Source organism: Polyodon spathula, chromosome 28 (assembly GCF_017654505.1).
Source record: "Polyodon spathula isolate WHYD16114869_AA chromosome 28, ASM1765450v1, whole genome shotgun sequence".
Taxonomy (NCBI): Eukaryota; Metazoa; Chordata; class Actinopteri; order Acipenseriformes; family Polyodontidae; genus Polyodon; species Polyodon spathula.
This window is the reverse complement of record NC_054561.1, coordinates 92,754-117,753: the sequence shown is the minus strand read 5'-3', so window position 1 is coordinate 117,753 and position 25,000 is coordinate 92,754. Positions and strand designations below refer to the sequence as shown.

Below are 25,000 nucleotides of genomic sequence, written 5' to 3'. Positions count from 1 at the left end.
GTTCTTGAGTTTGAATTTTAAAAGCTCTCGTCTGTTTGCCTGACTGGGTTCCCTATAGTTAAACCTTTTTGATGTGTGTTGTTTTCAAACGAAAGGTTAGAAGTTAGTGTTTTTTTGTTTTTTTTCCTTGCATCCGTCAGTATAAATAATTATGAACTGTAGATTTCAACAGTGATGTATTTTACTCGGTACAGTCAAACAGTTGAGTATTGAATTGCCCTTCAGCACAGCTCGTAACTGAATCAATCGCTCCATACAGAAGACGAAACCTCATGACACCACTTTTTTCCTTTAGCCCAATTGGAAGAAAACAAGTTTATTTTTGATAGTTGTACAAATCGCTGCTCAGCCCTTGAAGTGTCTGGCTCTGTCCAGATCCTCCTAAAGCTTTCACGACCCCCTCGTAAACCGATTTTCAAAGCAAAACCTGTTTATATCTGGTTTATATCTATTTGGGAAGATGTTTACCAATAGCTTTGTAGCCCTGATACAAAACTGGTGACCTCCCCGAAAGGCAAAACATCTTTCATGTCAGGGCTGGACATCAAAGGTTCCCAGTTCAAGAGACTGGAAGATGTTAATCAGAGCCCTGGTCTCGTTAGAAATGGAACCGGAACCTGCGCTCAGTTTGTGAGTTGTGTTCTAAGACCTAACAATTCATTTATCTCTAAATAAAACGCTCCAATGATTTAGTGTTTTAGGTGAAAGCATTGAGTACTGAGATCCGTCTGCAAAGCCGGTGCAGTTATTGAAACTCCTGCCTGCCTGTGTGTGTTGGTGTGGAATTGTGAACTGCACTCCCACCTCCCTCTCCCTCTGTCTGTGTTCCTCAAGCAGGTCTGTGTCTCTCTGGCACTGAACTTTGTGTTTGTGTATTAGTCTTAGCTGGAGTGAAGCACCTGGAAAGCTCGAGTCTGCCTTCCAGCTGTGCCAGTCTAGTCTAGTGATTTAATGACTACAGTAATTGTCTGCAGTTCCAGCTGGGGGGGAGGGGGGGCACCCTGCCCTGGCACTATAATTGAATCATTGCGTTGTTTAAATACCTCCCACCTGGATATTAAGATACCTTGTGACGTGTCTCAAAGGGCGGATCTCTACTGTAAAACACACACACACACACACACACTCTCCTCTGTTTGGCTCTCTCGCTCTGTGTCCTGTTGTCAAGACAGTGCTTCAGCTGAAAGAAGTATAAAACTCTGCAAAAACCATCTCTCACTCTTTGTATGACCGGCCTGACACGACAAAGACTGGGTGAGAAATACCCTCCGAGCTGGGTTAGAGGCAGACCTAGACGCTCAGAAACATACTGAACAAGCAGGAATGAGGTGAGCTGTCATTGTGGAGAGCTGGTATTGAACGGCAGCTGGATTGAGCACCTTGTCATTTTTACAACCCTAACACTCTTCTGCACAAGGTCATTGCTGCCACAGAGCAGGGTCTCCAATCTGCATCTGTGTGGGGGGAGTATCACTGCTTTAAAACCTACGGGGGTTCAGCCATGCTCTGACTGTCAATTCCACCTTCAGTCCTGTTTGTGCAGATGTCTGACGCTGGCTGCTGGAGGAGGAGGTGGGAGAGGTGTTGCTTGCTGCAGAGAGAAGGCAGCGTGGGTTGGTTCAAGGTCAGTCTGCCCTCAAACCAGGGGCTTTCCGAAACTGATGTAAAACCTGGCGTGTTCTGTTCAGATCGGGTCGCGGCTCCCTCCTTCATGCACAAAATCCGGGTTTGTTTTTTTTTTTTACTGCTTCGGTTTGCATGTAGTCTGACCCCAAACCCCTGTAGGAATTGGAGGAACGACTCTTCTGCGCAGCTGAAACACCTTGCAGACGTGTCTCATTACAGCAGTCCCTGTGCCCCTGTTGACGTGAGGCAGGAATGTCTCATTTCGTGGCACCCTGCCGCACTGCTCATGCCGTGGCACACGCCCGCGCGATGAACCAGATAACCGCCTTGAATTCTCTCCTCCAATCACACCGTCGACCCCCCCCCCTCCCCAGCCTCCTGCGCACCTTCCAGCTTGCATTTGGGTCCGATCCCATAAACTGCTGATGCTCACTGAAAAAATATGAAGGGGACTTGGAGGTCACTCCGTGTGCACGCCCGCGGGCTGCTCTCCAGCTCCTGTTAAAAGCTTTCTCAGTCAGCACCAGAAAGTGGTGCCCGCTGCTGTTTTAAAGAAGCCTGCCAGCCTCTTCTGTTGTGAGTAATGAGCAGCTCTGCTAGGAGGCAGAAGTGTGGATTGCTGGCTCGAGTCCCGGGCACACAAGGTCTGCAGCCACAGTGCTGGGAGCTTTCCAGGTAGCTGTTTAAAAGGACCATTTGCTGTACATTAGTGTCTACTCTAATGAGGGCGCTGGACACATACTTAGAAACAGCTGGTATCTGTTGCACACATCCTGGACTGATGGTTTGCTGTGTAAGTGGCGTCCCTGTCTGCGATCTATATAGAAGCTGCATCTCCCTGCTGAAAGTCGCTTGCAGTTGCAGTCTGCTGGAGGGCTGTGAGGGCTGTTGGTTTGTTTTGTAAAAGCTTTGGTTAGCAGCCCCTTTTATAGGGGGAGGTGATGGTGTTGCTCGCGCTAACAGGAGCTACGGAAATCTCATTAAAACTTTGGCTCGCACTCTTTTAAAGGGGTTGGGGTGGGGGGGGTTCAGCGAGTTCATGTTTTTGCTGCTAATTGGAGGTAAGAAAGTAGGTTTTTGAATGCTGGCTGTGGTTTCCCTCTCCCCCCAGCCCAGTCTCGTGGTGAGCTTGTTTTACAAGGTGCCCTGAGAAATCAGAGCAGCCTGTTCATGCTGTGCTGGATCAGCAGTTGGAGGAGAGGGATGAAGGGACCCTGAGGCACCTGGCTGCCAACACCTCCCTTTCAATCTGCAAATCTTTAAAGACTCCCGCAGCGCCGCGGGCTCCAGTCCTGGAGGAAGCTCTCTGTCTGGGTTAACCCTGATACCTGCGGCTAATCAAAACCTTTACATTTTAATTTTGGAAAGGTGGAGGAGAAAGCTGCACCCTGCAGCCGCTCCTCCTGGGCGTGTGATGCTGTCAGGCCTGGGAGACTGCCAGCGAACGGGCAGTGCTGTACGCTGTGGGTCACAGCACTGAGAGCCCGAATGAAATTAACAGTCGGACGAAGAAGGAAGGTGCTCGGAATTCGAGTTTTTGGACAATTTTAAGGACCCCCCAAACTGCTATGGGGGGGGGGTTTAAACTAGGCAGCAGGACCTGTAAATCGCACACACCCCTGTGTGTCGCAGGCATTGTGTTCTGCAGGACCTGTAAATCGCACACACCCCTGTGTGTCGCAGGCATTGTGTTCTGTTGCATTATACATGTTTTCTTTTTACTCTTGGTTCATATTTTCCCTGTGCTGTTAAATTTGAAGAAATGACCGATACCAGCACTGGGGTGCTTTCATTTAAATGAAAGGGCTGACACGCGTTTAAATCTGCGCTGCCCTCTAGTGGTAGTGACGTGTAAATGCAAGAGGATCATTTTTTGTTGTCAGTTAATAATAATAATAATAATAATAATAATAATACTAAATAATAATAATAATAATAATAATAATTTAAAAGAACGCAACACATAGTTAATGCCGTTATCCAGATCTTCAGAATTTACTGGAATATTCTGAAATTTGCCTTTGGAACGGAGGAAGATTTCCAGCCAAAATGTTTGTCATGTAATCAATTTTGACTCCTGGCTCTCTCTATTCACAGTGCAGCCCCCCTGTGTGTGAGATTGACTCAGATTGGCTTTGACCCCCCCACGTCCTGCCCTGTGAAGACACGCTGCGGGCAGCTTGTTTTTGGTTCTCTCATGACGTGGTCCCAGCCCTGCTGTGTGTGGGCACGCCGCTTCACAGAACCACAGATTATTTGGAAATTCTCGGCGCTCTGTTTTTGATTTGGTGCAGCAGCCTTGTCACTTTGTTGATTTCAGTTTTTGTTTCTTGTTTAAAGCAGCGTTCTTCCACACCTGCTTTCTTACAGCTGCATCCCATGAAACCCACTGGATCTCTTGCGGAAGGCTTTTGAGATTAAGCTGTGAAAGTGTTGTTTTTTTCCCACAGCGTATCGTCTTTAGAGCCCAAACGACACTAGGTGACCTCTCTGAACATCGCACATTACTTTCATGCACCTCGCACAGCAGCTATCTAATAACTAGAGTGCCGTGGGCAGCTCTCTGCATGGAAACGCCATTCAATCTGAGAGAGCAGCTCTGAACACTTCAAACACCAACAGCTCTTTGATCCAGGGAGGAGTGAAACTGAGCAGCAGAGTGTGTCTCTGGAAACTCTGAGCCCCTCCCTCCACTCCCCCAGGCTCAGTACCAGTGAAACTGCCTGCGTCAGGGGGGTTGGGAGGGGGGGTGTGTGCTCCCCCCAAGACTGCTTCCTGGCAGGGAATGAGCTGTTGGTTTGGTTTTCACTGGTTTGTGATGTGATTTGTAAAATTGCTGTCTGGTTTACTGTCAGAATGCCCCCCTCCCCTCTCCCCCCAGCTGCTTCCTGATTGTGCTAAATCTCATGGCGGTGTTATTTTACAGGCTGCCAGCCATTCTCAATGCATGCATGATGTCTGAAAGCAGGCCTTGTTCACAGACCAGGTTGTTTACGTTCAAAAGCTTTTTCAGTGCTACAGAAAACTGCTGTCCACTATAGAGCCAAAAGCGTGCCTGTGCTTCCACTTGCAGCTATAGGAGGTGTTATATATATATATATAAAATATTCAAGTTGCTATGTATGTCAGTGTCCTGAGAACTGCCCTATAACCTTGTGTGTAATTAAAGTAACACAGAGAAGGAAATGCTGTATCTTTTTATACACACAAACCCCACAGGGCTACAGAGACAAAACTCTTTTTATTATTTTGTTTAAAACTAGATTGATTCTCGATAAATGTGTCAAACAGGAAATTGCCAAGAAGTTACAGGAAGAGGAGGAGCTGGAGATTCGCAGGCGGAGACATGACGGCGGTTGCCAAGGAGACCAGAGCGGCCTCCTGAGCAGCAGAGGTACATTCAGCCCTTCAGAATGGAGTGAGCGTGTGTGCCCTTCAGAATGGAGTGAGCGTGTGTGCCCTTCAGAATGGAGTGAGCGTGTGCGCCCTTCAGAATGGAGTGAGCGTGTGCGCCCTTCAGAATGGAGTGAGCGTGTGCGCCCTTCAGAATGGAGTGAGCGTGTGCGCCCTTCAGAATGGAGTGAGCGTGTGTGCCCTTCAGAATGGAGTGAGCGTGTGCGCAGCACTGAGGCATCAGAATAGAAGCACTAAGCCGGTCCCACCGGATCTGAACAGACGCATTTCTGAGCGCTTCTGACTGTCTCTTCCTCTTTTTTTACTTTTTAATGTTTTTCTTTTGGTTTTCGGCTGGGACCGGGGGTCAGGGCAGCAGAGGGAAAGCCCTTTTCAACACCCGTCTCATTTGCATAAACACAAAACAGGAGAGATGTGAAGACGGGACTCTCTGAGTTGCAATCAGTGTTCTCTGGTATTAGTTTTTTTTTTTTTTTTTTTTTTCATGTTCAGTATTGACGTTGCTAACAGCAGGGGACTCGGGTCTCCAAACACTCACTCACACAGAGACAGACAGTCAGACACACACACACAGACAGAAACACAGAGGTTACCTTCTCCCTTCTGCAGCCCTGGTTACAGCAGCCTTGTGCAGTTCCTTGTCTCGGCCTCAGCTGTGCAGCTTGCCCCTGGGGGCTGTGTTCAGGTCCAGTGAAATTTGAACTGAGCGAGAAAAAAACACATTGCCAAAAAACCCCATGCTGTGTGTTCGCCTGCCAGCTGCCTGCCTGTGATCAGCCGATCTCACAGAAGCAGCTCCTGGTACACCCCAAGCTAAAGCGTCTGTAACTGTCGGACAGACTGTGTCCCTTTTTTTCAAAAGTCAACCGTAAGAGTGGATTTGGAGCGTTTGTCAGTGCGGGATGTGGTTTTGGATTTTGTCGTGTCCGCGGGACGGGGTGGGGCTCACCTGACAGGCTGTCTCTGCTTGCTGGACTGTCTGCAGCACCTCTCGTGCTCTGCTTTCATTGCACGCCTGCTGCTTCCCTCTCCTAATCCTAAACGCTACCACTGAGGCATGCAAGCACACCCAAGCTCAGCCATAGGACTCGTCCGGAGCGGGTTGGCTTCCCTGCTCCCTGGTTCACGACACCCACAGTATTAAATGGGATCGGACCGGCGCTCGTCAGGGGGTCAGAGCTCCACAGCAAGATATAGCTTGCATTGCTCGTTAAAATAATATGAATTCTCCTCTTACCATTTGCTGTGTAGATTTGCAGGGCTGCTAGTTGGAATGTGTGCTGGGTGAGTACCTCACAGATTATTTCACTTGGATTAGCCACAGCTTTACGCAGCGCTTCGATGATGTGACTTTCCCTGTTGGTTATGTAACCCTAGACTCCATGCCCAGGTGAATGGATGTATTATTTATTGCAGCTCTATGAAACACAGAGTGACCCTGCCTTGGTTCGTCTGTCTGTGAAATCGAGTGTTGACTAACAAGCCCCGCCCCTCCCTCGCTAATCCCCCGCCCCCCTGCTTTGTGTTTGCATGTCTGGCTTTCACAAAGACTGCGGCAGGCTGCAAACCTACCAGCGGCACCAACCTTGTCCTGTAGACTGGAGGCACAGCGAGGGAGGCTCAGCCAGCAGGGGGCACCAACTTCCACCCAGCGATACCGCGAACCGGCAGAGGACCGCGCAGTTAGAGCCGGACAACAGCAGCGGTGTACCCGGGGACTGTCCTGGGGGCCAGGGAAGCAGCGATCTGCAGTACGTTAAAAACAACCTGGACGCCGCCCCCTGTGGTCCTGCCATGGCTTTACCGGAGAAGGACTGCAGCAGAATCCCGCGCGCTGGCAGAGCCCATCGCTGCTTCGATTGCAGGGAAGACGAGGGTGAGGTCCACAGCGGTCGCCGTGGTGACTTCGAGGAAATGGATTTCAGCGATGGGCGGGGTTACAGGGAAAGGCTAGGCTGGCTAAGCGGAGAGCTCAGGGAAGGAGAAGGAGGAGCTACTGGTTACCATAGAGATTTTAGAGAAAGAGAGGGAGGGGCCAGCAGCAGTAACCATAGAGATTTCGGAGAAAGAGAAGGAGGGGCCAGCATCAATAACCATAGAGATTTCAGAGAATGGGAGGGAGTGGCCAGCAGCAGTAACCATAGAGATTTCAGAGAAAGAGAGGGAGGGGCCAGCATCAGTAACCATAGAGATTTCAGAGAAAGGGAGGGAGGGGCCAGCAGCAGTAACCGTGCAGATCACAGGAGAAGAGAAGGTGGGGTTAAGGAGAATGGGGGTGGGGCTTGTTCCAGTCACCGCGGGGATGTAAGGGTGGGTGGGGCTGGCTGCAGTCGCCACGGCGATCGCAGGGAGAGGCGAAGGCAGAGTGAGCGCAGGCGGAGTGAGAAGTTCTCTCCCTCCAGCTCTGAAGAGGAGGAGGAGGAGGGAGGGAACGAGAGGAGGAGGAAGAGGGAGCACAGGCCCCACAGACAACACAGCCTCCCTGCCACACAGCTCTCTCCAGCAGCATGGGACTGGAGGAAGACCGCAGGTACACTGGGAGTGCTGGGAGAACCCCCTCTTCTACCTGGCTTCGTTACTCTTTCCTCTTGATCTCTTTGGTGCTGTGGTTTTTTTTTTTTCCTACCTTACTGTTGTATAAAGTGATAGCGCCCCTTCCTAGCAATGTAACCCCATGCTACCGTAAAGACTTCTCAGGCAGCGGAGACACCAGCAGGGTGGAATCCACTCTGGTGAGACGCCTGGCTCCAGAGCCCCAGCAGCGAGAGAGGGAGAGACAGCAGCTGCAGTCTGTGGCACATCTTGCTGCTTTACAAACCCTCATCCCAGTGAAAACCTACAACTCAGAATAAGTCTGATCAATGTGTGAATTCAGGACAGGGATCAGATTCTGTGCGTGTGTGAGAGAGAGAGATGGTGCTTGTGGAGTCCCGGCTCCTCACAATGCCTGTTTCTCTGAATTCAGAGGGAGGGTCCTGCGCTGGAGCGGCGCTCCCTGCTGCTCTGCACGCTGAGGTGGCTCAGCTGGGTTTGCAGGACCGGGAGCAGGTTCTGAGGGATGCAGAGCTGGCGAGGAGGCTGCAGGAGGAAGAGGAGGAGGAGGAGAGGCTGCTGAGGAAGGGACAGTGGCCCGGGAACGACATCTCACCCCCGGTAGGGTTAAAAACACACTCCCCCTGCCCTGTCCATCCCTATACAGGCACGCATGCTTATTGATAACTACTGTTTGAATCCCCTGCTTACACTTGGATTAAATACGTCAGGCGTCTTCTTTAGACTGGTCCGCAGTTAACAGGGATCAAGGGAGACCGTTCGTGGTTTTAGAGCTTTGAACCTGGTCTCATCTCGCTGCCTGGAGACAGAGCCTGTGTCCTCCATGCATCACACGGCACTGCCACCCCTGTCTCACGAGGGCTGGTTCCTGTGTTTCAGAGGCTGGCGTCGACAGGCAGGCTGCGGGACCAGGCTGAGGAGGAGGACTTTCGAGCAGCCCAGGTGGCACAAGATGAGGTACCCAGCGACGAGACCCTCCCATTCCAGTCCAGACCGCTTTTCCCAGCTGCTTTAAACCTTCTTGCACGTTCTTGAGATGGAAATGAGACCCTTCTTGCATAGCCGTGACTTTATTACACACCTGAGCTTGTTGCCTGCCCACACTGTGGCTCATCAAGCTTGTATTCAAACCTGCAGTGGGTGGCACTGCTGTGCAATAGGAGTCTCACTTCCTCTCCAAAGCGCTTTGTGATGGTGTTCCAATAAGAAAGGCGCTAAATAAAATAGATTGATTGCTTGATTGCTTGATGAATCCCTGTATAGCTGTGTCTTGGTAACGTGATGGCACTAACGTGTGAGGGGATGCAGGACTTTTTCCTGCCCCCCCTGGCGTGGTGTTATTGATGCCCTTGGCTCTGTCTCCTCAGGAAATCGCACGCTTCATGCAGCGGCAGGAGATGAAGGCGTCACGTGATCTGGAGGGTCAAGGGTCACGGATGGAGCGCAGGGACCTCACAGACTCTTCAGAGAGGAGGCGGAGGAGCCAGAACAGGAAGGTACTGCCCTGAAGCTGGTGTAATTGGGAACGTGTAAACCACTATGCAGCGAGAGTCTTATTCCTGTCCCTCTGTAAGCAACTGGCTTAAAATGCAGCTCCACTGCTGAGAAAATTTCCTTGAAATAATGAAAAAGGGATTGAAAATTGAAGGTAATGTTTTTCTGTGACCTCTGACCTGTGACCCCCCCCCCAGACTGAGGCGCCCCCTGGTTCTCATGAGCGGCTGGATTTAGAGGGTCTGCTGTCACCGAGAGAGGAGGGGTCCCAAGATCGAAGAGTGTCTCCCACATACAGGTGAGCCCCCCCCCCGGGCACTGCCAGACTTCAGGCACCGACACCAGGAGACGAGCCAATAAAACCACTGGGCATATTGACCCGGCAGTGCGGTTCACAGTCCAGGCTGTGCCAGTCTTGCATGCTGAAACAGCTCCAGTTCATCTGTCCTGTCTGTCTGTCTAGCTCTCTATCTATATAAACTATTAATAACCACTTGTCTCGCCACACTGCCCTTGTTCTTTTACTGTAAATGCAGAAGTACCCAAAAATAACACGTTAACGCAAACGCCAGGCCTCCTTTTAGATCCACCCGGTGAGTAAGCCAGCTATTTATATAGAGAGAGAAGAGCAAGCGCTCGTTGATAATGTCTCTCTTGCCTCTGAAGAGACGCCCACCCCTGCAGGCTCTGAGTCCCTTAACAGGGCTGGAGTGGAAATTTCACTGACATCACAGTCTGGGCCGCCCTCTCCTCTCAGCAGCTCTGTCAAACCCTCACCCTGCCTCTAGCACGCTGCGCCTCCCCTGTGGTAACCCTACCCGTAGTGTTCTGGAAGTGCAGGCGGGGGTGCTGATGTCTGTCCCGGTTGCTTGCAGGCAGCACCTGCTCCCCAGGAACATCGCTGAGGAGCTGGATCCCACTTTCAGGGTGAAACGGCAGGAGATCACAGCGGAAGAGCCAGCTCTCCCAGCGCCTGGTAATAACCCCTCCCTCCCTGTGAACAGCCATCGTCCAGCACAGCTCTGTAGCGTGTTTTAGAGGAGGCTGCTGCTGCTGCTTAGTCTGGTGTGTGCAGGACTGCAGGGATAGAAACAGGACTCCCATTGCAGAGCACTGCGATCCATTCCTGGTTTCACTAGGAGTTTAATCAGACCCCCTTGTGCTTGTTGCCTTTACCCTGGGGCTGATCAAGCACATGTTAAAACCTGGAATGGGTGAAGCTGGTGTAACTTTGCCACTGGGTGCTTTGATCAGCAGCTATGACAATGCATGTGTTCAGTCTCTTTGTTGCATGAAGTACAGTGACAGGTTTGGCCCTGTTTGTAATGTAATTAACTGGCTTTGTCGAGGTCAACTGAACAGAGCTTAGCATGTTTATATATAGCGCTGCTACAGAAGCTCTTTCTTTATCTTTCTCTTTCCACAGCGGCCTCTCGGTTCCCCCCCGCCGCCCCCTGCTGTTTCCACGACTACGCTGACGAGCGAGCCGAGCCCACCTTCATCCCCCCCACCAAGTGCCAGAGCGATAAGATTAGCCGCCTGAAAACCAAAGACAGGAAGGAGGGCTGCAAACAGCAGTGACCCCCTTCCCCCTCTCCCTCTCTCGCGCTGTCCTTCTCTTAACCTCTTCTTGTCTCTTGCTCTGCCTCTTTTTTCCCCGTCTCTCTCTCTCTCACACAATTCTACCATTCTCTCATTATTCCCAGCGTGGTTCACTTCATGACAATGCAGGGGTCACAGACCTGGCTCCTATCGTACAGCAGAAGCGATTCCTGCCTTCACTGGGCAGCGTGTGTCACCCTGACGAGTCCCGGGCCAGGCCAGGGTGTGACCCATGCAGAACTGAACTGCGCTTTCGAATGGACAATGAGCTCTGTGTGTGTGTGCGTGGTCCAGGTCACACTGTATACATTTTATATATGACACAGCCTGCCTAGCATATCAGAAGAGTGTTTTGAAGTTCACAGTGTTGCCAGTATAGATACACTGATCTGTATTTGTACCAGTATATCGTTACCAATTCCCTGCAGCAGGGCAGTGTAGAGCTGGGGCCACGCAGGATTGCATCCAGTGTAGATTTTTGAGTGCAGCGCAGGGTTACAATGTATTGGGTGTTTTATTTACAGTTTGGAGGGCCCTGGTTGGTTAATTCCTTGCTTTGGTGTGTTTTGTTTTAAATAAAAGCCTTGAATGAACGGGGCGGGGGAGCCCTTGGTTCCAGCTGGAGTTTCCGCAGTTGGAATTAAAGCGATCCCCTGAATCTTACCTGTTCTGCACCTCCGTGAGCTACGAGGAAGTGCGACGCTGTCTGAAAGCATGACTTGCAAACCCAGATTTCTTTAACTCACTGCAGTACCAGGTGACGTGTTTGTAAAATAAAATTTAAAGTGTTTCTTTCAAAAACCACGCGTTTGAGACCTAGCGAAGAGGCGGAGTTGCACGACAGGTAAGATTAACCCTCTGTATGCCTCTAGATGAGCCAGCAGCTGCGTGATGACACTCATATTATTTTAGAAATTTGTATTGCTGTGTTATTCTGTATCAAAATAAACAGTGTTGTAACTACAAAACTTTATTTTCTCTTGGATATGAATATTTTTTTAGACTGTTTTTATTAAGTGGAGATAACTCAGGACAGAAGGAAGGAGACTCTTCACACAGAGAGTGGTGAGGGGATGGGATGGGTTACCTAGTCATGTTGCTGAAGGAGACTCTTCTTCACACAGAGAGTGGTGAGGGGATGGAATGGGTTACCTAGTCATGTTGCTGAAGGAGACTCTTCTTCACACAAGAGTGGTGAGGGGATGGAATGGGTTACCTAGTCATGTTGCTGAAGGAGACTCTTCTTCACACAGAGAGTGGTGAGGGGATGGGATGGGTTACCTAGTCATGTTGCTGAAGGAGACTCTTCTTCACACAGAGAGTGGTGAGGGGATGGAATGGGTTACCTAGTCATGTTGTTGAAGGAGACTCTTCTTCACACAGAGAGTGGTGAGGGGATGGGATGGGTTACCTAGTCATGTTGCTGAAGGAGACTCTTCTTCACACAGAGAGTGGTGAGGGGATGGAATGGGTTACCTAGTCATGTTGCTGAAGGAGACTCTTCTTCACACAGAGAGTGGTGAGGGGATGGAATGGGTTACCTAGTCATGTTGGAATGGGTTACCTGAAGGAGACTCTTCTTCACACAGAGAGTGGTGAGGGGATGGAATGGGTTACCTAGTCATGTTGCTGAAGGAGACTCTTCTTCACACAGAGAGTGGTGAGGGGATGGAATGGGTTACCTAGTCATGTTGCTGAAGGAGACTCTTCTTCACACAGAGAGTGGTGAGGGGATGGAATGGGTTACCTAGTCATGTTGCTGAAGGAGACGCTTCTTCACACAGAGAGTGGTGAGGGGATGGAATGGGTTACCTAGTCATGTTGCTGAAGGAGACTCTTCTTCACACAGAGAGTGGTGAGGGGATGGAATGGGTTACCTAGTCATGTTGCTGAAGGAGACTCTTCTTCACACAGAGAGTGGTGAGGGGATGGAATGGGTTACCTAGTCATGTTGCTGAAGGAGACTCTTCTTCACACAGAGAGTGGTGAGGGGATGGGATGGGTTACCTAGTCATGTTGCTGAAGGAGACGCTTCTTCACACAGAGAGTGGTGAGGGGATGGGATGGGTTACCTAGTTAATAGTGTTGCTATTAAACAGGACATGGTCTTGTTTGCACACTGTGGACCACTGCTGTAGCAACAAAGTGAAAACTCACACAAACACTTCACAAAATATATATATATTAAAGTACAACTTATTTATCAGTTTACATTTTTTTTTATCACATTTTATATCTAGAAAAAAATATGCATGCAAAAAAATGTGTACAGATGAACCAGGGCTTAGCTGCACGACTAAAATGACTTCACAGCTTGGTATCCAGTAAGTGCACAATACTAGTGAGGTATCTCCGAGAGAGTGCTGCTACACACCCTTCATTAACCCTGGTACCAGCGCTAGAGACATTCCTTCACAACGTCCCGGCAGTCTGAAATATCGGGCAATGCAAATAACTTCGTGCATTGTTAGGGAGCGATGCTTAAAGAAACATAAATACATATTCATTTCATACCCCCACAACCTTAAAAATAAACGCTCTGATATATACACTAAAAATATCCAAATGTGTTTGTACAGTATATATATATATATAAAAATAGGATAAAGCAAATACATGAAGTGTTGACAGAAAAGCGAATGATTTACACCAGGTTCCTGCTCAAAAGCCACAGTAACAGTGCTGCTCAAAACCCTAGCCAGGCAGAGTACCGCTTTCCGCACCCCAGCACGTTACCTACTGCCCATCGTAATTTACTGCTGTAATGTTTTATTGAATGTATATGAAAGGCTGCTGCTGCTGCTGCTTGGAACCTGATTAATCACGCTCTGTGGGTACTTGGTCCCCTCTTTCTGTGAATGGGGAAGCTCCTGCTTGTAATCTTACACATCCCTTCACAGCTCCTTCTGCCATTGCGCAAGGCTGCTACGAGAACAGCCCCCCAGCTAGTGCCACCAGCCACGCTTCTCTTTCGCAAGTCTTTCACTTATCTAACAGGGCAGATGGAATTGGGAAGTTGTGGTGGACAGGGGAAGGGGGGTTCTCCACTTCCCACTGCTGACTCACGTTGCTGATTGCGTGATCCACGTGACGGGGGGGGTTCCCTTTCACGCTGGCTCGTTAGTCCCAGTCAACATCCACCCGCTGTGATACTTCTCAACACTGAGGCGCACCCCCAACAAAACGTGCTTATTTATCTATTTTTTTTGTTTGCAGGAATAGTTTGCAAGCTTGGGGGAAATAACGACGCAAGCAGCAGTGACCCAGTGGAACGCACGCCGCGGGATATTTCACAGGTAAGAGATGAAATCCTCACTCCTGTTTGCTGCCTGGTTTCAGGGTGTAGCGGACAGGTTCGTGGATTCCTTTTTAAATGCCCTCGAATGACGACGGGAAAGTTTCAAGTAAAAGGTTGTAATAAAGCACTAAACAGAAAGGTATTCATGTCTAACGAAGTCTAGCCAGTGACCACCATCTCAGGGGCTGGAAATAAGACTCCCATTGCAGAGCAGTTTGATCCTGGTTTACTGCGAGTTTAATAAGACACACCTAAGCTTGTTCTTTATACACTGTGGCTAATCAAGCTTGCATTAAAACCTGGAACGGGTGAAACAGCTATGCAGTCGGATTCTTATTGCCATCCCTCATGCAGTCATACTGATGTAAAGCACTCAGACACTCTCACGCGGTTCTTTGCTCTGCGTCCTGTCACAGCATGAGCCCTGCTATCATCAAGCACTGCTCTGGCTGAATTTATAAAGAAGTTCTTACAGTGTGCCCTGCAACACCATTCTTAGCAATAACATTGTGACCTGCTGCAGACACACACACACACACACACACACACACACACACACACACACACACACACACACACACACACACCATCATGTGTTTGCGCCCCCTGCAGTAGAAGTGAACAGAGCAATCAGCGACAGCTGATTCTGGGCCCTGTGTTAGCGCTGGATGCTGTTTAGCTAAGTCAGTGTTGTGCTCTGTGACTCTGCAGGGAGTCTCTCCGTCTGCGCGCTCTCACACCTCCATGAGCTTGCTGTCCAGCTCCTCCGATTCATCCCAGCCTCCCTGCTCCTCCTCTGGGTAGCGGCAGCTGCAGGCGTCCTCCTCCACCTGGGCCACCTGAATCACTCGAGTCCTGGCCTCTGAACGGAGCGAGAGGAATCGGACAGCATTGGCATGGGGGAAGCATTTCAGCGTGCACTTCACCTACAGCAGAGGTGTGCGTCCAGTCATGAGCCACATGGAATTCAATTCTGCATGGAATTCAATTCTGCATGGTTTTGTGACGCTGCGGTTACTTTAGAAACATCTTTAAAAAAAAATCTAAAGTAATGATGCTAATCTACAGAAAGGGTCTCGGAATGGGTATGCCAGTTCGGTTCAACGCAATCGCGCCCTGCTTACCTGGCTCTGCCACTTTCTCCTTTTTCTTCCCAGCCACTTTGACCGCGTACAGCCTAAACATGGCAGCCGTGGCCAGGAACGTGGAGCCAATAACAACGACGATCACAGTGACGTTCGCGCCTGCATCTGCACAGGAACAAGAGAGTGACAGGTCGTTACCTGCACGCCGCAGCTCAGCAAGCTGGAGTGGGAGCTCTGCTATCGGAGTCTCCCTGCAGTCCCTGTTCAATATGTGGTAGTGTTGGAAGAGAGGGAGAGCGAGGGTTGCAGTGCCGTACCTGCGGGGATGGGCTCGCACTCGATATCCTTTTCTGCCGTGCCGTTGGTACATATGACCTCTCCCGGGGGGCATCTGAAAGAGAAGCGCAGAGAAATCTGATCAGCATCGCGAAATATCCATTAACTCCTTTCTTAGTCCTGTCAGATTTCAAATTCTCATGTGTTTATTTAACCAGGACGGAACTCTTGAGAGATGCATTTCCAAGGAGGTTCCTGGTGAGAAATAACATTTTAAACTCAACAGCAAAAACAGCTCTATCATTTAAAACAGGACAAAAAAAAAATGAAATAACAAACGATTCCACAGTCAGCATTTACAGGATTCCCAGCCCTGGCCAGGTTTAAAATAGATATTTCTGAATGATTTTAAAAAGGCCGTTTTAGTGCTTGAAGGCAATGAATCTCAGTGATGGGATGCCTGGTAGGCTCAATGGCACCCTGGCACCTATTTGATCAAAGGCTGTGCCACTTTTTAAAAGCCCCAGACTGAGATCAGAGAGTTGGAGCCCGGGTCTGTGGCAGAGATGCCAGGTCACTCACTCTGCTCTCCAGGGATTACACTGCCCATTCTTCTCGGAGTTGAACTTGCCTGAAGGGCACGGCCGGCAGTCCCCTGTGCAAAGAAACAAAACGAAACAAAACGTTTCACAGCTGAATCCAGTCTTTCACTGCTTCGTCTATAGAAATGCACTTACACTGTAGCCATTCTGTTCTATCAAGTAGTGCCTCTGCTGATACACACTGGAAGTCCTGTAGTGATACTTTTACTGGCTCTTCAAATGTGAAGCCTTACTGAGTGTTCTATGGGGCTAATTATTTAAAATGCATGTGTGTGAATCTGCTGGGCTATCCTGATGGCCACCACAAGTCATGCTAACAAGTGATCTTCAGTGGCAAGGCAGAGAGACAGTGGCACTGCAATGGCAAGGCGGACAGACAGTGGCACTGCAATGGCAAGGCGGAGAGACAGTGGCACTGCAATGGCAAGGCGGACAGACAGTGGCACTGCAATGGCAAGGCAGAGAGACAGTGGCACTGCAATGGCAAGGCAGAGAGACAGTGGCACTGCAATGGCAAGGCGGACAGACAGTGGCACTGCAATGGCAAGGCGGGCAGACAGTGGCACTGCAATGGCAAGGCACTGCAATGGCAAGGCGGAGAGACAGACAGTGGCACTGCAATGGCAAGAGACAGTGGCACTGCAGTGGCAAGGCAGGCAGACAGTGGCACTGCAATGGCAAGGCAGAGAGACAGTGGCACTGCAATGGCAAGGCAGAGAGACAGTGGCACTGCAACGGCAAGGCAGAGACAGTGGCAAGGCACTGACAACTGCAATGCAAGGCAGAGAGACAGTGGCACTGCAATGGCAAGGCAGAGAGACAGTGGCACTGCAATGGCAAGGCAGAGAGACAGTGGCACTGCAGTGGCAAGGCAGGCAGACAGTGGCACTGCAATGGCAAGGCAGGCAGAGACAGTGGCACTGCAATGGCAAGGCAGAGAGACAGTGGCACTGCAATGGCAAGGCGGACAGACAGTGGCACTGCAATGGCAAGGCGGACAGACAGTGGCACTGCAGTGGCAAGGCAGAGAGACAGTGGCACTGCATGAGTTGTGTACTAAGAGGAAAGTGCAAATTGAAAAGGACTGTGTGTGCTGTGCTGTGTTTGGACTGCCGGTCCTCTTTACCTGTGTCCGTGGGCTCCTCTCCTTGCTGGCACACCTTGGCACATCTCTCACAGTTATCACTGACACACCGGTAGCCCTCGATACAAGTGCACTTTGTATCTGTTACATTCGTGCAGGGCTTGTCTATCTTCAGTTTACCTTTTAAGATGGAGAGGAATAAAAAATGTCCACGTTTACACAGTACAGTTCAGCCCTAGTCTAGTTTTAATCTGTTACAATGTTTTTGTTATTGAATAATCAAATCTCCCTGCAAGTTAATCCTAGTAATAAAAAAATAATAATAGTACAGCACTTAAACACTAGTTCAGTCAGCTTTAACATTAAGCTTGACAGCTATCTTTTGCATTTTCAGTCCTCAAGGCTTTTATTTATGTATTTATTTGACCAGGAAAGTCCCACTGGGAATAAAATGGTCAAAACAGATGGCAGAAAATGTTAAAAACCCCGCACAAACTGAAAGGAGTTTCCTGGGGCTGTTACCTTGGCAGGTCCTGCAGGGGGCGCACTGTTTCTTGGTGGGATCTGTGTTGAAGGAGCCCTGTATGCAGGGCCTGCACAGCTGACTCTGCTCTTTCCCACACTTCTTGTCCATGTAGGCACCTGTGAAGAAGGACAGCGCTCGTGAGGGATTTAAAGAGATGGTAATGCACCAGTGATGAAGCACACCTTTGTAACGTGTTTTGTAAGAGGCTGCTGCTGCTTCTCCTGCCTCCATCGCGTTGGTGTGCACAGCACTGCAGGAATGGGAACAACACTCTCATTGCACAGCGCTTTATTCCATGCCTGGTTTTTTCACTATGAGGCGTCTGAGCTGGCTGTAGGTCACTAGATCGCGGTAGGTCACTAGATCACCACTGTTTGAAATCCTTACCTGGACTTGAGATTCAAACCACAGTCCACGACGCCTAAGAACCTGCATGTCCATTTATATTTAAAGCATTCAAATGAAATACAAATATATTAAAAATACACTTGTGTTTTTTTTAATAATGCGTACAGGGAGATGCAGCGTCCCTATAATACAGGGAGATGCAGCGTCCCTATAATACAGGGAGATGCAGCGTCCCTATAATACAGGGAGATGCAGCGTCCCTATAATACAGGGAGATGCAGCGTCCCTATAATACAGGACTCATCTATGGGGGATTGCATTTACAGAGCACATGAAGTCAGCTGAGGGATGACTCACTCACAGCAATTCTGCGTCACACAGTTAAACTCCTGGAAGCTGTGTTTAGAACGCCTGATGCTTTGGTGTTTTTACTCTTTGTCACCTGAAAGGCTTCATGACTCACTATCAGCTGTTTCAGAGGCACACCAACAAAGTTTCCAAGAATGTGTTCTTTGTATCAGGCTAATCTTTTAAACTTCCCCATAAGCGGACATGCCTAACTGACTCATAAATCCTTCTCAGAACACTGCTCTGAGCCCTTGTAAAAGCTTACTGCTGTATGGTAAAAAACTAGCCTGCTGTAGCACAATAAAGCCCAGAGCATTAGGAAGATTGCCCACAGGAAAAACACATAGTGAAGATATTGGAAATAATAACGCGGGATGGTGAAGCATATTCGTAAATACGGCAAACCAGAGTAAATGCATGGAGGAGAAAACTACATATATACTGTGCACAAACAGTGTGGTAAAATACTGCACAAACACTGTGTGAAACTTTTATAAGGGAAGCACTGTGTGTTGAAAGCCATTTCTCTAAAGCCTATTTGTATTATTAAACAAGGAACAATGTCATTCTAGCTGCACTCTTCTCTGCTTTAATATCTGCATTTAAACTGCTGTGTTTTTAGCAGCATGGCTTTGAATCCATGCATCCGTCGCCACCATCAGGCGATTCTCGAGAACTACACCACGGGATAGCAGAGCAGTTCAAACGTCTCTGTAACATTGTCCTTCGTTCTCCCTGCCGATTTTTCACTGCGCAAATCAAACGAACAGTCCCTCTGTCATGCTGTCTGTGCCCAAACTGGCTCTGGTTTCTTCTGCTCAGTGATCCGCTGGAGGGCTCAGCAAGCTTGGGAGCACAGGAACCCCGTCCCTGTACGTTTTCAAACAAGTAAACGGCTGAACTTACCGGATTCACAGGCGTTACAACACACCTCTCCGTTTCTACCATCCTCCCATTGCTTGCAGAGCTGCAGGCCGCTGGCACTAGCGAACAGAAAGAAGATCACAAATCCAGGACATGGCTTTTCCATCCTCTGTATGTCTTGCAGATGACAAAGCCCAAGAGGAACTTTAACCCAGGTGCTGTTTGTGTCGTGATCGACTGTAGTGAGTGTAACTGCGGCTGTTCCTGGCTTGTGTGTGTGTGCTGCTGTCCAATCCACCAGCCTGCCCTAGAATGAGAAATGCCACCATCAGTCCCCACACCTTTCATGACGCGCTCTGTGATCTACCAGTTCTCAGAAGAGCGCTGGGTTTTCCCACTGAACAAGACCATGCCACTCAATGCCAATAACAACCCACCTGCAGAGTCCTGTGCCTTTCATCTGTGAGTATATGTGTTTGATACGCTGGCTCTCAGATCCCCAGTACAGCGCTGAGTTCTCTACACTAGACTATGTGTTTGATATGCTGGCTCTCAGATCCCCAGTACAGCACTGAGTTCTCTACACTAGACTGTATTGAATTAGCTGCTCTCAGATCCCCAGTACAGCACTGAGTTCTCTACACTAGACTGTATTGAATTAGCTGCTCTCAGATCCCCAGTACAGCACTGAGTTCTCTATTAGACTGTATTGAATTAGCTGCTCTCAGATCCCCAGTACAGCACTGAGTTCTCTACACTAGACTGTATTGAATTAGCTGCTCTCAGATCCCCAGTACAGCACTGAGTTCTCTACACTAGACTGTATTGAATTAGCTGCTCTCAGATCCCCAGTACAGCACTGAGTTCTCTACACTAGACTGTATTGAATTAGCTGCTCTCAGATCCCCAGTACAGCACTGAGTTCTCTACACTAGACTGTATTGAATTAGCTGCTCTCAGATCCCCAGTACAGCGCTGAGTTCTCTACACTAGACTGTATTGAATTAGCTGCTCTCAGATCCCCAGTACAGCACTGAGTTCTCTACACTAGACTGTATTGAATTAGCTGCTCTCAGATCCCCAGTACAGCACTGAGTTCTCTACACTAGACTGTATTGAATTAGCTGCTCTCAGATCCCCAGTACAGCACTGAGTTCTCTACACTAGACTGTATTGAATTAGCTGCTCTCAGATCCCCAGTACAGCACTGAGTTCTCTACACTAGACTGTATTGAATTAGCTGCTCTCAGATCCCCAGTACAGCACTGAGTTCTCTACACTAGACTGTATTGAATTAGCTGCTCTCAGATCCCCAGTACAGCACTGAGTTCTCTACACTAGACTGTATTGAATTAGCTGCTCTCAGATCCCCAGTACAGCACTGAGTTCTCTACACTAGACTGTATTGAATTAGCTGCTCTCAGATCCCCAGTACAGCACTGAGTTCTCTACACTAGACTGTATTGAATTAGCTGCTCTCAGATCCCCAGTACAGCACTGAGTTCTCTACACTAGACTGTATTGAATTAGCTGCTCTCAGATCCCCAGTACAGCGCTGAGTTCTCTACACTAGACTGTATTGAATTAGCTGCTCTCAGATCCCCAGTACAGCACTGAGTTCTCTACACTAGACTGTATTGATTTAGCTGCTCTCAGATCCCCAGTACAGCACTGAGTTCTCTACACTAGACTGTATTGAGCTGCTCTCAGATCCCCAGTACAGCACTGAGTGCTGTATTGAGATCCCCCCCAGTACAGCACTGAGTTCTCTACACTAGACTGTATTGATTTAGCTGGCTCTTTAAAGAAGAGCTGTGGAACGCTGGAAGATTAACCCTTAATGTCCTGGACACACCAATCCTGGCACAGCTACCATAGTGGCTGTGCAATACAGGCGATGCAGTCAGCATTTCACTGAAGAACAGCCTTTAAAAATTCAAACAGTAGCTATTTTTATCATCATAATAATAAAAAACCCAACAACTTTAATATCACAATCAAATTTAAATCACAAAGTTAAATACTTACAGTTCTTGTCCTGTTTAGTTCTTCAGCAGTTGTGCGTTCAGATCAAAAGAAAGTTTCACTTCATGAAAACGAAATTAAAAGAACGTTTGCTTTGAGAAGTGGAGGGGAAAACAAGTTACAATAAAAACCATCAGCGAGCCGAGTTTAGTTCATGCTACACCACTGCCCTTTGCGGTAGTGAAGAGAATTTTACACAATGCGATGCTTTTTACTGAGAGTGAATTAGGCAAACGAGAATGACAGGATACACAGGTGGGCGGTGCTAATATGTGTAACAAAAAAAAAAAGAAAACCGAATTCGGAAACTCCAGAACAACTTCAGTGACATAATAAACAAATGATATCGACCTCGATTAATTCAATACATTACTGAGTGAAAAGATAGCACGAAAAGTCCCTGCTTCTGGTATTCTTAGCACTGAAATGTACTGCATTGCAATCCACTCACACTTCCTTACTGGAACTGCAATACCCCCTGAATAAAATTAAACGCCTTAGAGTTTTTTTTAATTCCTATAGTTATTAAAGGTACAGCGGGTTTAATTGGTATTCTAATTATTCTGTATTATATAATGTAAACAAACTGCTCAGCCAACAAAGCCTGCCGCAGAGTGCTCATTCACTCATTCTATGGGAGAATACGGTAAACTCACTCATTTTTTTTAGGGGACACGTTTAACGTAATTCCGCGGCGCTTGCATTTCAACTCGCCGTGTCGCTGAAGCAAAGTAACTTGACGGCTGCAAACTGGTGCAAGCCCCGGGCATACATACAGGCTGCGTGTGTGCACGAACACAGCAAGACATTATTTTAATGGGTAATTCGTATCGCATTCAACAAATAAAAAAAAACTAAACAAACCCACAGATGGAAAAGTCTGATAACTTGAGAACGGATTTACGCAAGAAGCGATATTTAAAAGGCAAAGTCGTTTGCAATCTCGCAGAAGGTTATCGAGGGAGAAATGTCCTTGTCAAGTCAAATGCTTTTTTTTTCACTTAATGTTACTGACTTTGCAAGACCGAAACGGTGAAGCGTGTGCTCGATCCCCGCAGAAGAAACACGCTCATCAGAGGGGTTTAAAGATTAGCTGACACTCGGGACATGACGTCATTGCATTTACTGTGCGGACCGGCTGTTTCAGTATAATACTGACTCCGTGTTCAGGGCTCCTGAAGTGCCTGAAAGAACAGCTCTACTACTATTATTATTATTATTATTATTATTATTATTATTATTTATTATTATTAGTAGCAGTAGTGTTGTTATTAAGTTGCTGCCGCTCTGCTCTTGAAAGCAGGCCCTGTATTGGTGTTCAGGGTCAGTAAAGGTGAAGGATGTGTCTGGAGCGATGCGCTGTTTGAAATGGGCTTTCCTCGCTGCTATCTGGGTAGCATGCTGCCCATTGCGAGGCTCAGCCGTGATCTTTTCAGCGGGCTCTGGGGGAGTGTGTGCACTGCTAGCTGGGTATTATCATAAAGGGACTAGAGGCGGGCTGGGGGCTTTTTCCAGTCCAGCCCCTCAGCATTTCTCTGCTAACCACCAAGAAGCCAAATGTGGAGTAATGCATGCTAGCAGTGCAAACGTATTCCTGTAAAAAAAAACAAAAAAACACTGGGGCTATTTTTCAAAACTTCTTCAAGACCTGCATGTAAATTCCAGATTTTTTGTTTAGCAATGAAATAAACAAACAAAAAAAGCCCCCATCTATACTGGATTAGAAAATAAATAAATCATTATCAATATTGTGAATCTGAACAAGTTCTTCTTTATCACCTTTTCCTAATCAATAAAATAGAGTTTGCAGGTTAACGCCAGAGCTGGACAGCCACAGTGACACAGAGGAGAGTCGGGATCTAGTGCGCTATATTATTACCGTGAGAAACACACACACACACACACACACGCACACACACACACTAAAGAGGAACTTCCTTAAACACTGAACTCGTTTAAGCCCCTGAGACCCTGGTACCCACACCCACTCCTTTCCAAGGACACGATCCACGCCAGACTGGGGTGAGCAGTGCGCTTTACAAGAACTCCGTCCACTGCAGCAAGGTTAATAGCCCAGTCTGAGCCTCTCTACGCTGCGAGAGCGAGTCCTGAATTATATAAGAGAAGACAGGGACAGCTGGGAAGATTCACCTGCTGTTAATCATCTCTTGGTTAAAATGTTTTTATAATTTAATTCTGTTAGAACACCGTCTCGCCACAAAACGAGTGTTAATAACAGAGCGGAATTATAACACCCGCTGCCTGTTTGAATAGGGCACGGTAATAATGAAGGCCACGGGACTCGGTCTGCCAGATAGTCCGCCTCTGTAACGATCAAAGGGAGAATTCTTTCTGACGATGATTCATAATGTCAAAGAGTACAGTAACAGCTCGATTTTTCTTTTGAGAGAGTTTTTTTTTACTTCATCAGGGGAAACCCTGGATGACGCGGCAGTGATTAATGAATGAAAGCACCGACGAACCCTTCGAGAGTACCTCCTGCAGAGCCCATGAGTATAAAAGCAGCAGCAGCCGGTGCAACTGCAGAGAAACTCCCAGGTAGGGACCCTGCTGTGGGGAGGCAGAGCGCAGCTTTGAGATGCCGTCTCAAAATCTAACCGTCTAGGGCATTCTGCTGCGGGCGCGCCTGCGCACACATTTCTCCTTCATAAACTCTGTCCACAGTGTAGCCACGGCCAAGTGTAATATAAGCAGGCTGAAATCCGTTCAGCAAAAAAACACACACACACACACACACACACACACACACACACACACACACAAAACTGCTCAACAAACATCAGCAGGCATGATTATGAATTACACCACATTTCCAGAAAACTTCTCAGGCGTGGTCTTCCTAGTAGTCAGTTATCTAAGATAGTAACAGCCAGCTTCCTCTCGAGAAACAGCACCCACTAACTAACCTCCAAAAGCAGTCATTTATACAGCATTCTCCACACCGTGCTGAACAAGCTTTTCCAATGCAAAACTGCGCGCCTCAGCCACAGACCACCGCTATGCTCTGTATACAACCTGCGTGTGTGCGCATTATAATGACTCTCCACCGCTGTGCACATGCATGCTCTGTATACAACATGCGTGTGTGCGCATTATAATGACTCTCCACCGCTGTGCACATGCATGCTCTGTATACAACATGCGTGTGTGCGCATTATAATGACTCTCCACTGCTGTGCACATGCATGCTCTGTATACAACATGCGTGTGTGCGCATTATAATGACTCTCCACTGCTGTGCACATGCATGCTCTGTATACAACATGCGTGTGTGCGCATTATAATGACTCTCCACTGCTGTGCACATGCATGCTCTGTATACAACATGCGTGTGTGCGCATTATAATGACTCTCTAGCGGTGAAGACTTCATTATACTGACATCAGCACCCGACCCGGACTTGCCTCTCGCCTGCTCTTCTAGTTGAATGTTAAGGCGTTCTCCTTTGAACCGCATGGTTTGCGGTTCGCGTCCAGCCCGCCTCTATTCAATTCAATGGCTTGGCTGAGATTACAATCCATTACAGTGGGCCTATGAAAAGTACGTAGACACGCATTCCAAATTCGGAAAACTTTCTAACCCAATCATTGCTAATCAGATAGACTCTCGGCACCTTCCATTAAAACATTTCTCTAGCAGAACAGGAGGGATAACTGGACTCAAAGCAGCCGCTCAGTAAACTCATCTGGAAGTATACTAATTACGGGTTTCATCATTAATTAATAAGATCATAATAGATATATAATATATATATTATATATATATATATATATTATATATATATATATATAATTTTTCTCCAGTTTTCTCCAGGTACTCTGGTTTCCTCCACTT

At 48.1% G+C, this 25,000-nt stretch overlaps 2 protein-coding genes and 1 pseudogene across 4 annotated transcripts; 2 read left to right on the top strand and 1 right to left on the bottom strand.

Moving 5' to 3' along the window:
• Nucleotides 1-6,291: 6,291 nt before the first annotated feature.
• Nucleotides 6,292-11,618, top strand: LOC121301906. Of its 3 annotated transcripts, XM_041231622.1 has the most exons (7): nucleotides 6,292-7,570; nucleotides 8,006-8,193; nucleotides 8,473-8,550; nucleotides 8,961-9,089; nucleotides 9,285-9,385; nucleotides 9,963-10,063; nucleotides 10,514-11,617. In XM_041231622.1, exons 1-7 carry the CDS (start codon nucleotides 6,571-6,573, stop codon nucleotides 10,666-10,668), a joined length of 1,752 nt encoding a protein of 583 aa, XP_041087556.1. In that variant the 5' UTR covers nucleotides 6,292-6,570; the 3' UTR covers nucleotides 10,669-11,617. The 3 variants fall into 3 exon arrangements, with proteins under 3 accessions (XP_041087556.1, XP_041087557.1, XP_041087558.1); XM_041231623.1 differs by lacking the exon at nucleotides 8,473-8,550 and having other exon boundaries at nucleotides 10,514-11,618; XM_041231624.1 differs by lacking the exon at nucleotides 9,963-10,063 and having other exon boundaries at nucleotides 10,514-10,663.
• Nucleotides 11,619-13,898: 2,280 nt separating this feature from the next.
• Nucleotides 13,899-21,595, bottom strand: LOC121302011 (tumor necrosis factor receptor superfamily member 9-like). Its single transcript, XM_041231792.1, has 8 exons — nucleotides 21,149-21,595; nucleotides 19,163-19,427; nucleotides 17,557-17,676; nucleotides 17,077-17,214; nucleotides 15,931-16,003; nucleotides 15,390-15,463; nucleotides 15,112-15,237; nucleotides 13,899-14,849 (listed from the first exon to the last, which is right to left on the bottom strand). Exons 2-8 carry the CDS (start codon nucleotides 19,284-19,286, stop codon nucleotides 14,722-14,724), a joined length of 783 nt encoding a protein of 260 aa, XP_041087726.1. The 5' UTR covers nucleotides 19,287-19,427; nucleotides 21,149-21,595; the 3' UTR covers nucleotides 13,899-14,721.
• LOC121301739 overlaps nucleotides 19,440-25,000 on the top strand; it is a 38,214-nt pseudogene continuing 32,653 nt past the window's right edge.

Bases quoted from the DNA above. Each gene is read 5' to 3' on its own strand.
- LOC121301906 (XM_041231622.1), top strand. From the start codon at position 6,571: ATGTCTGGCTTTCACAAAGACTGCGGCAGGCTGCAAACCTACCAGCGG. The intron at 7,571-8,005 runs GTACACTGGGAG...CTCTGAATTCAG, and splicing joins GGACTGGAGGAAGACCGCAG to AGGGAGGGTCCTGCGCTGGA. The intron at 8,194-8,472 runs GTAGGGTTAAAA...CCTGTGTTTCAG, and splicing joins GGAACGACATCTCACCCCCG to AGGCTGGCGTCGACAGGCAG.
- LOC121302011 (XM_041231792.1), bottom strand. From the start codon at position 19,286: ATGGAAAAGCCATGTCCTGGATTTGTGATCTTCTTTCTGTTCGCTAGT. The intron at 17,677-19,162 runs GTAAGTTCAGCC...CCTTCTTCACAG, and splicing joins TTGTAACGCCTGTGAATCCG to GTGCCTACATGGACAAGAAG. The intron at 16,004-17,076 runs GTAAAGAGGACC...TTCTTTGCACAG, and splicing joins AGAGGAGCCCACGGACACAG to GGGACTGCCGGCCGTGCCCT.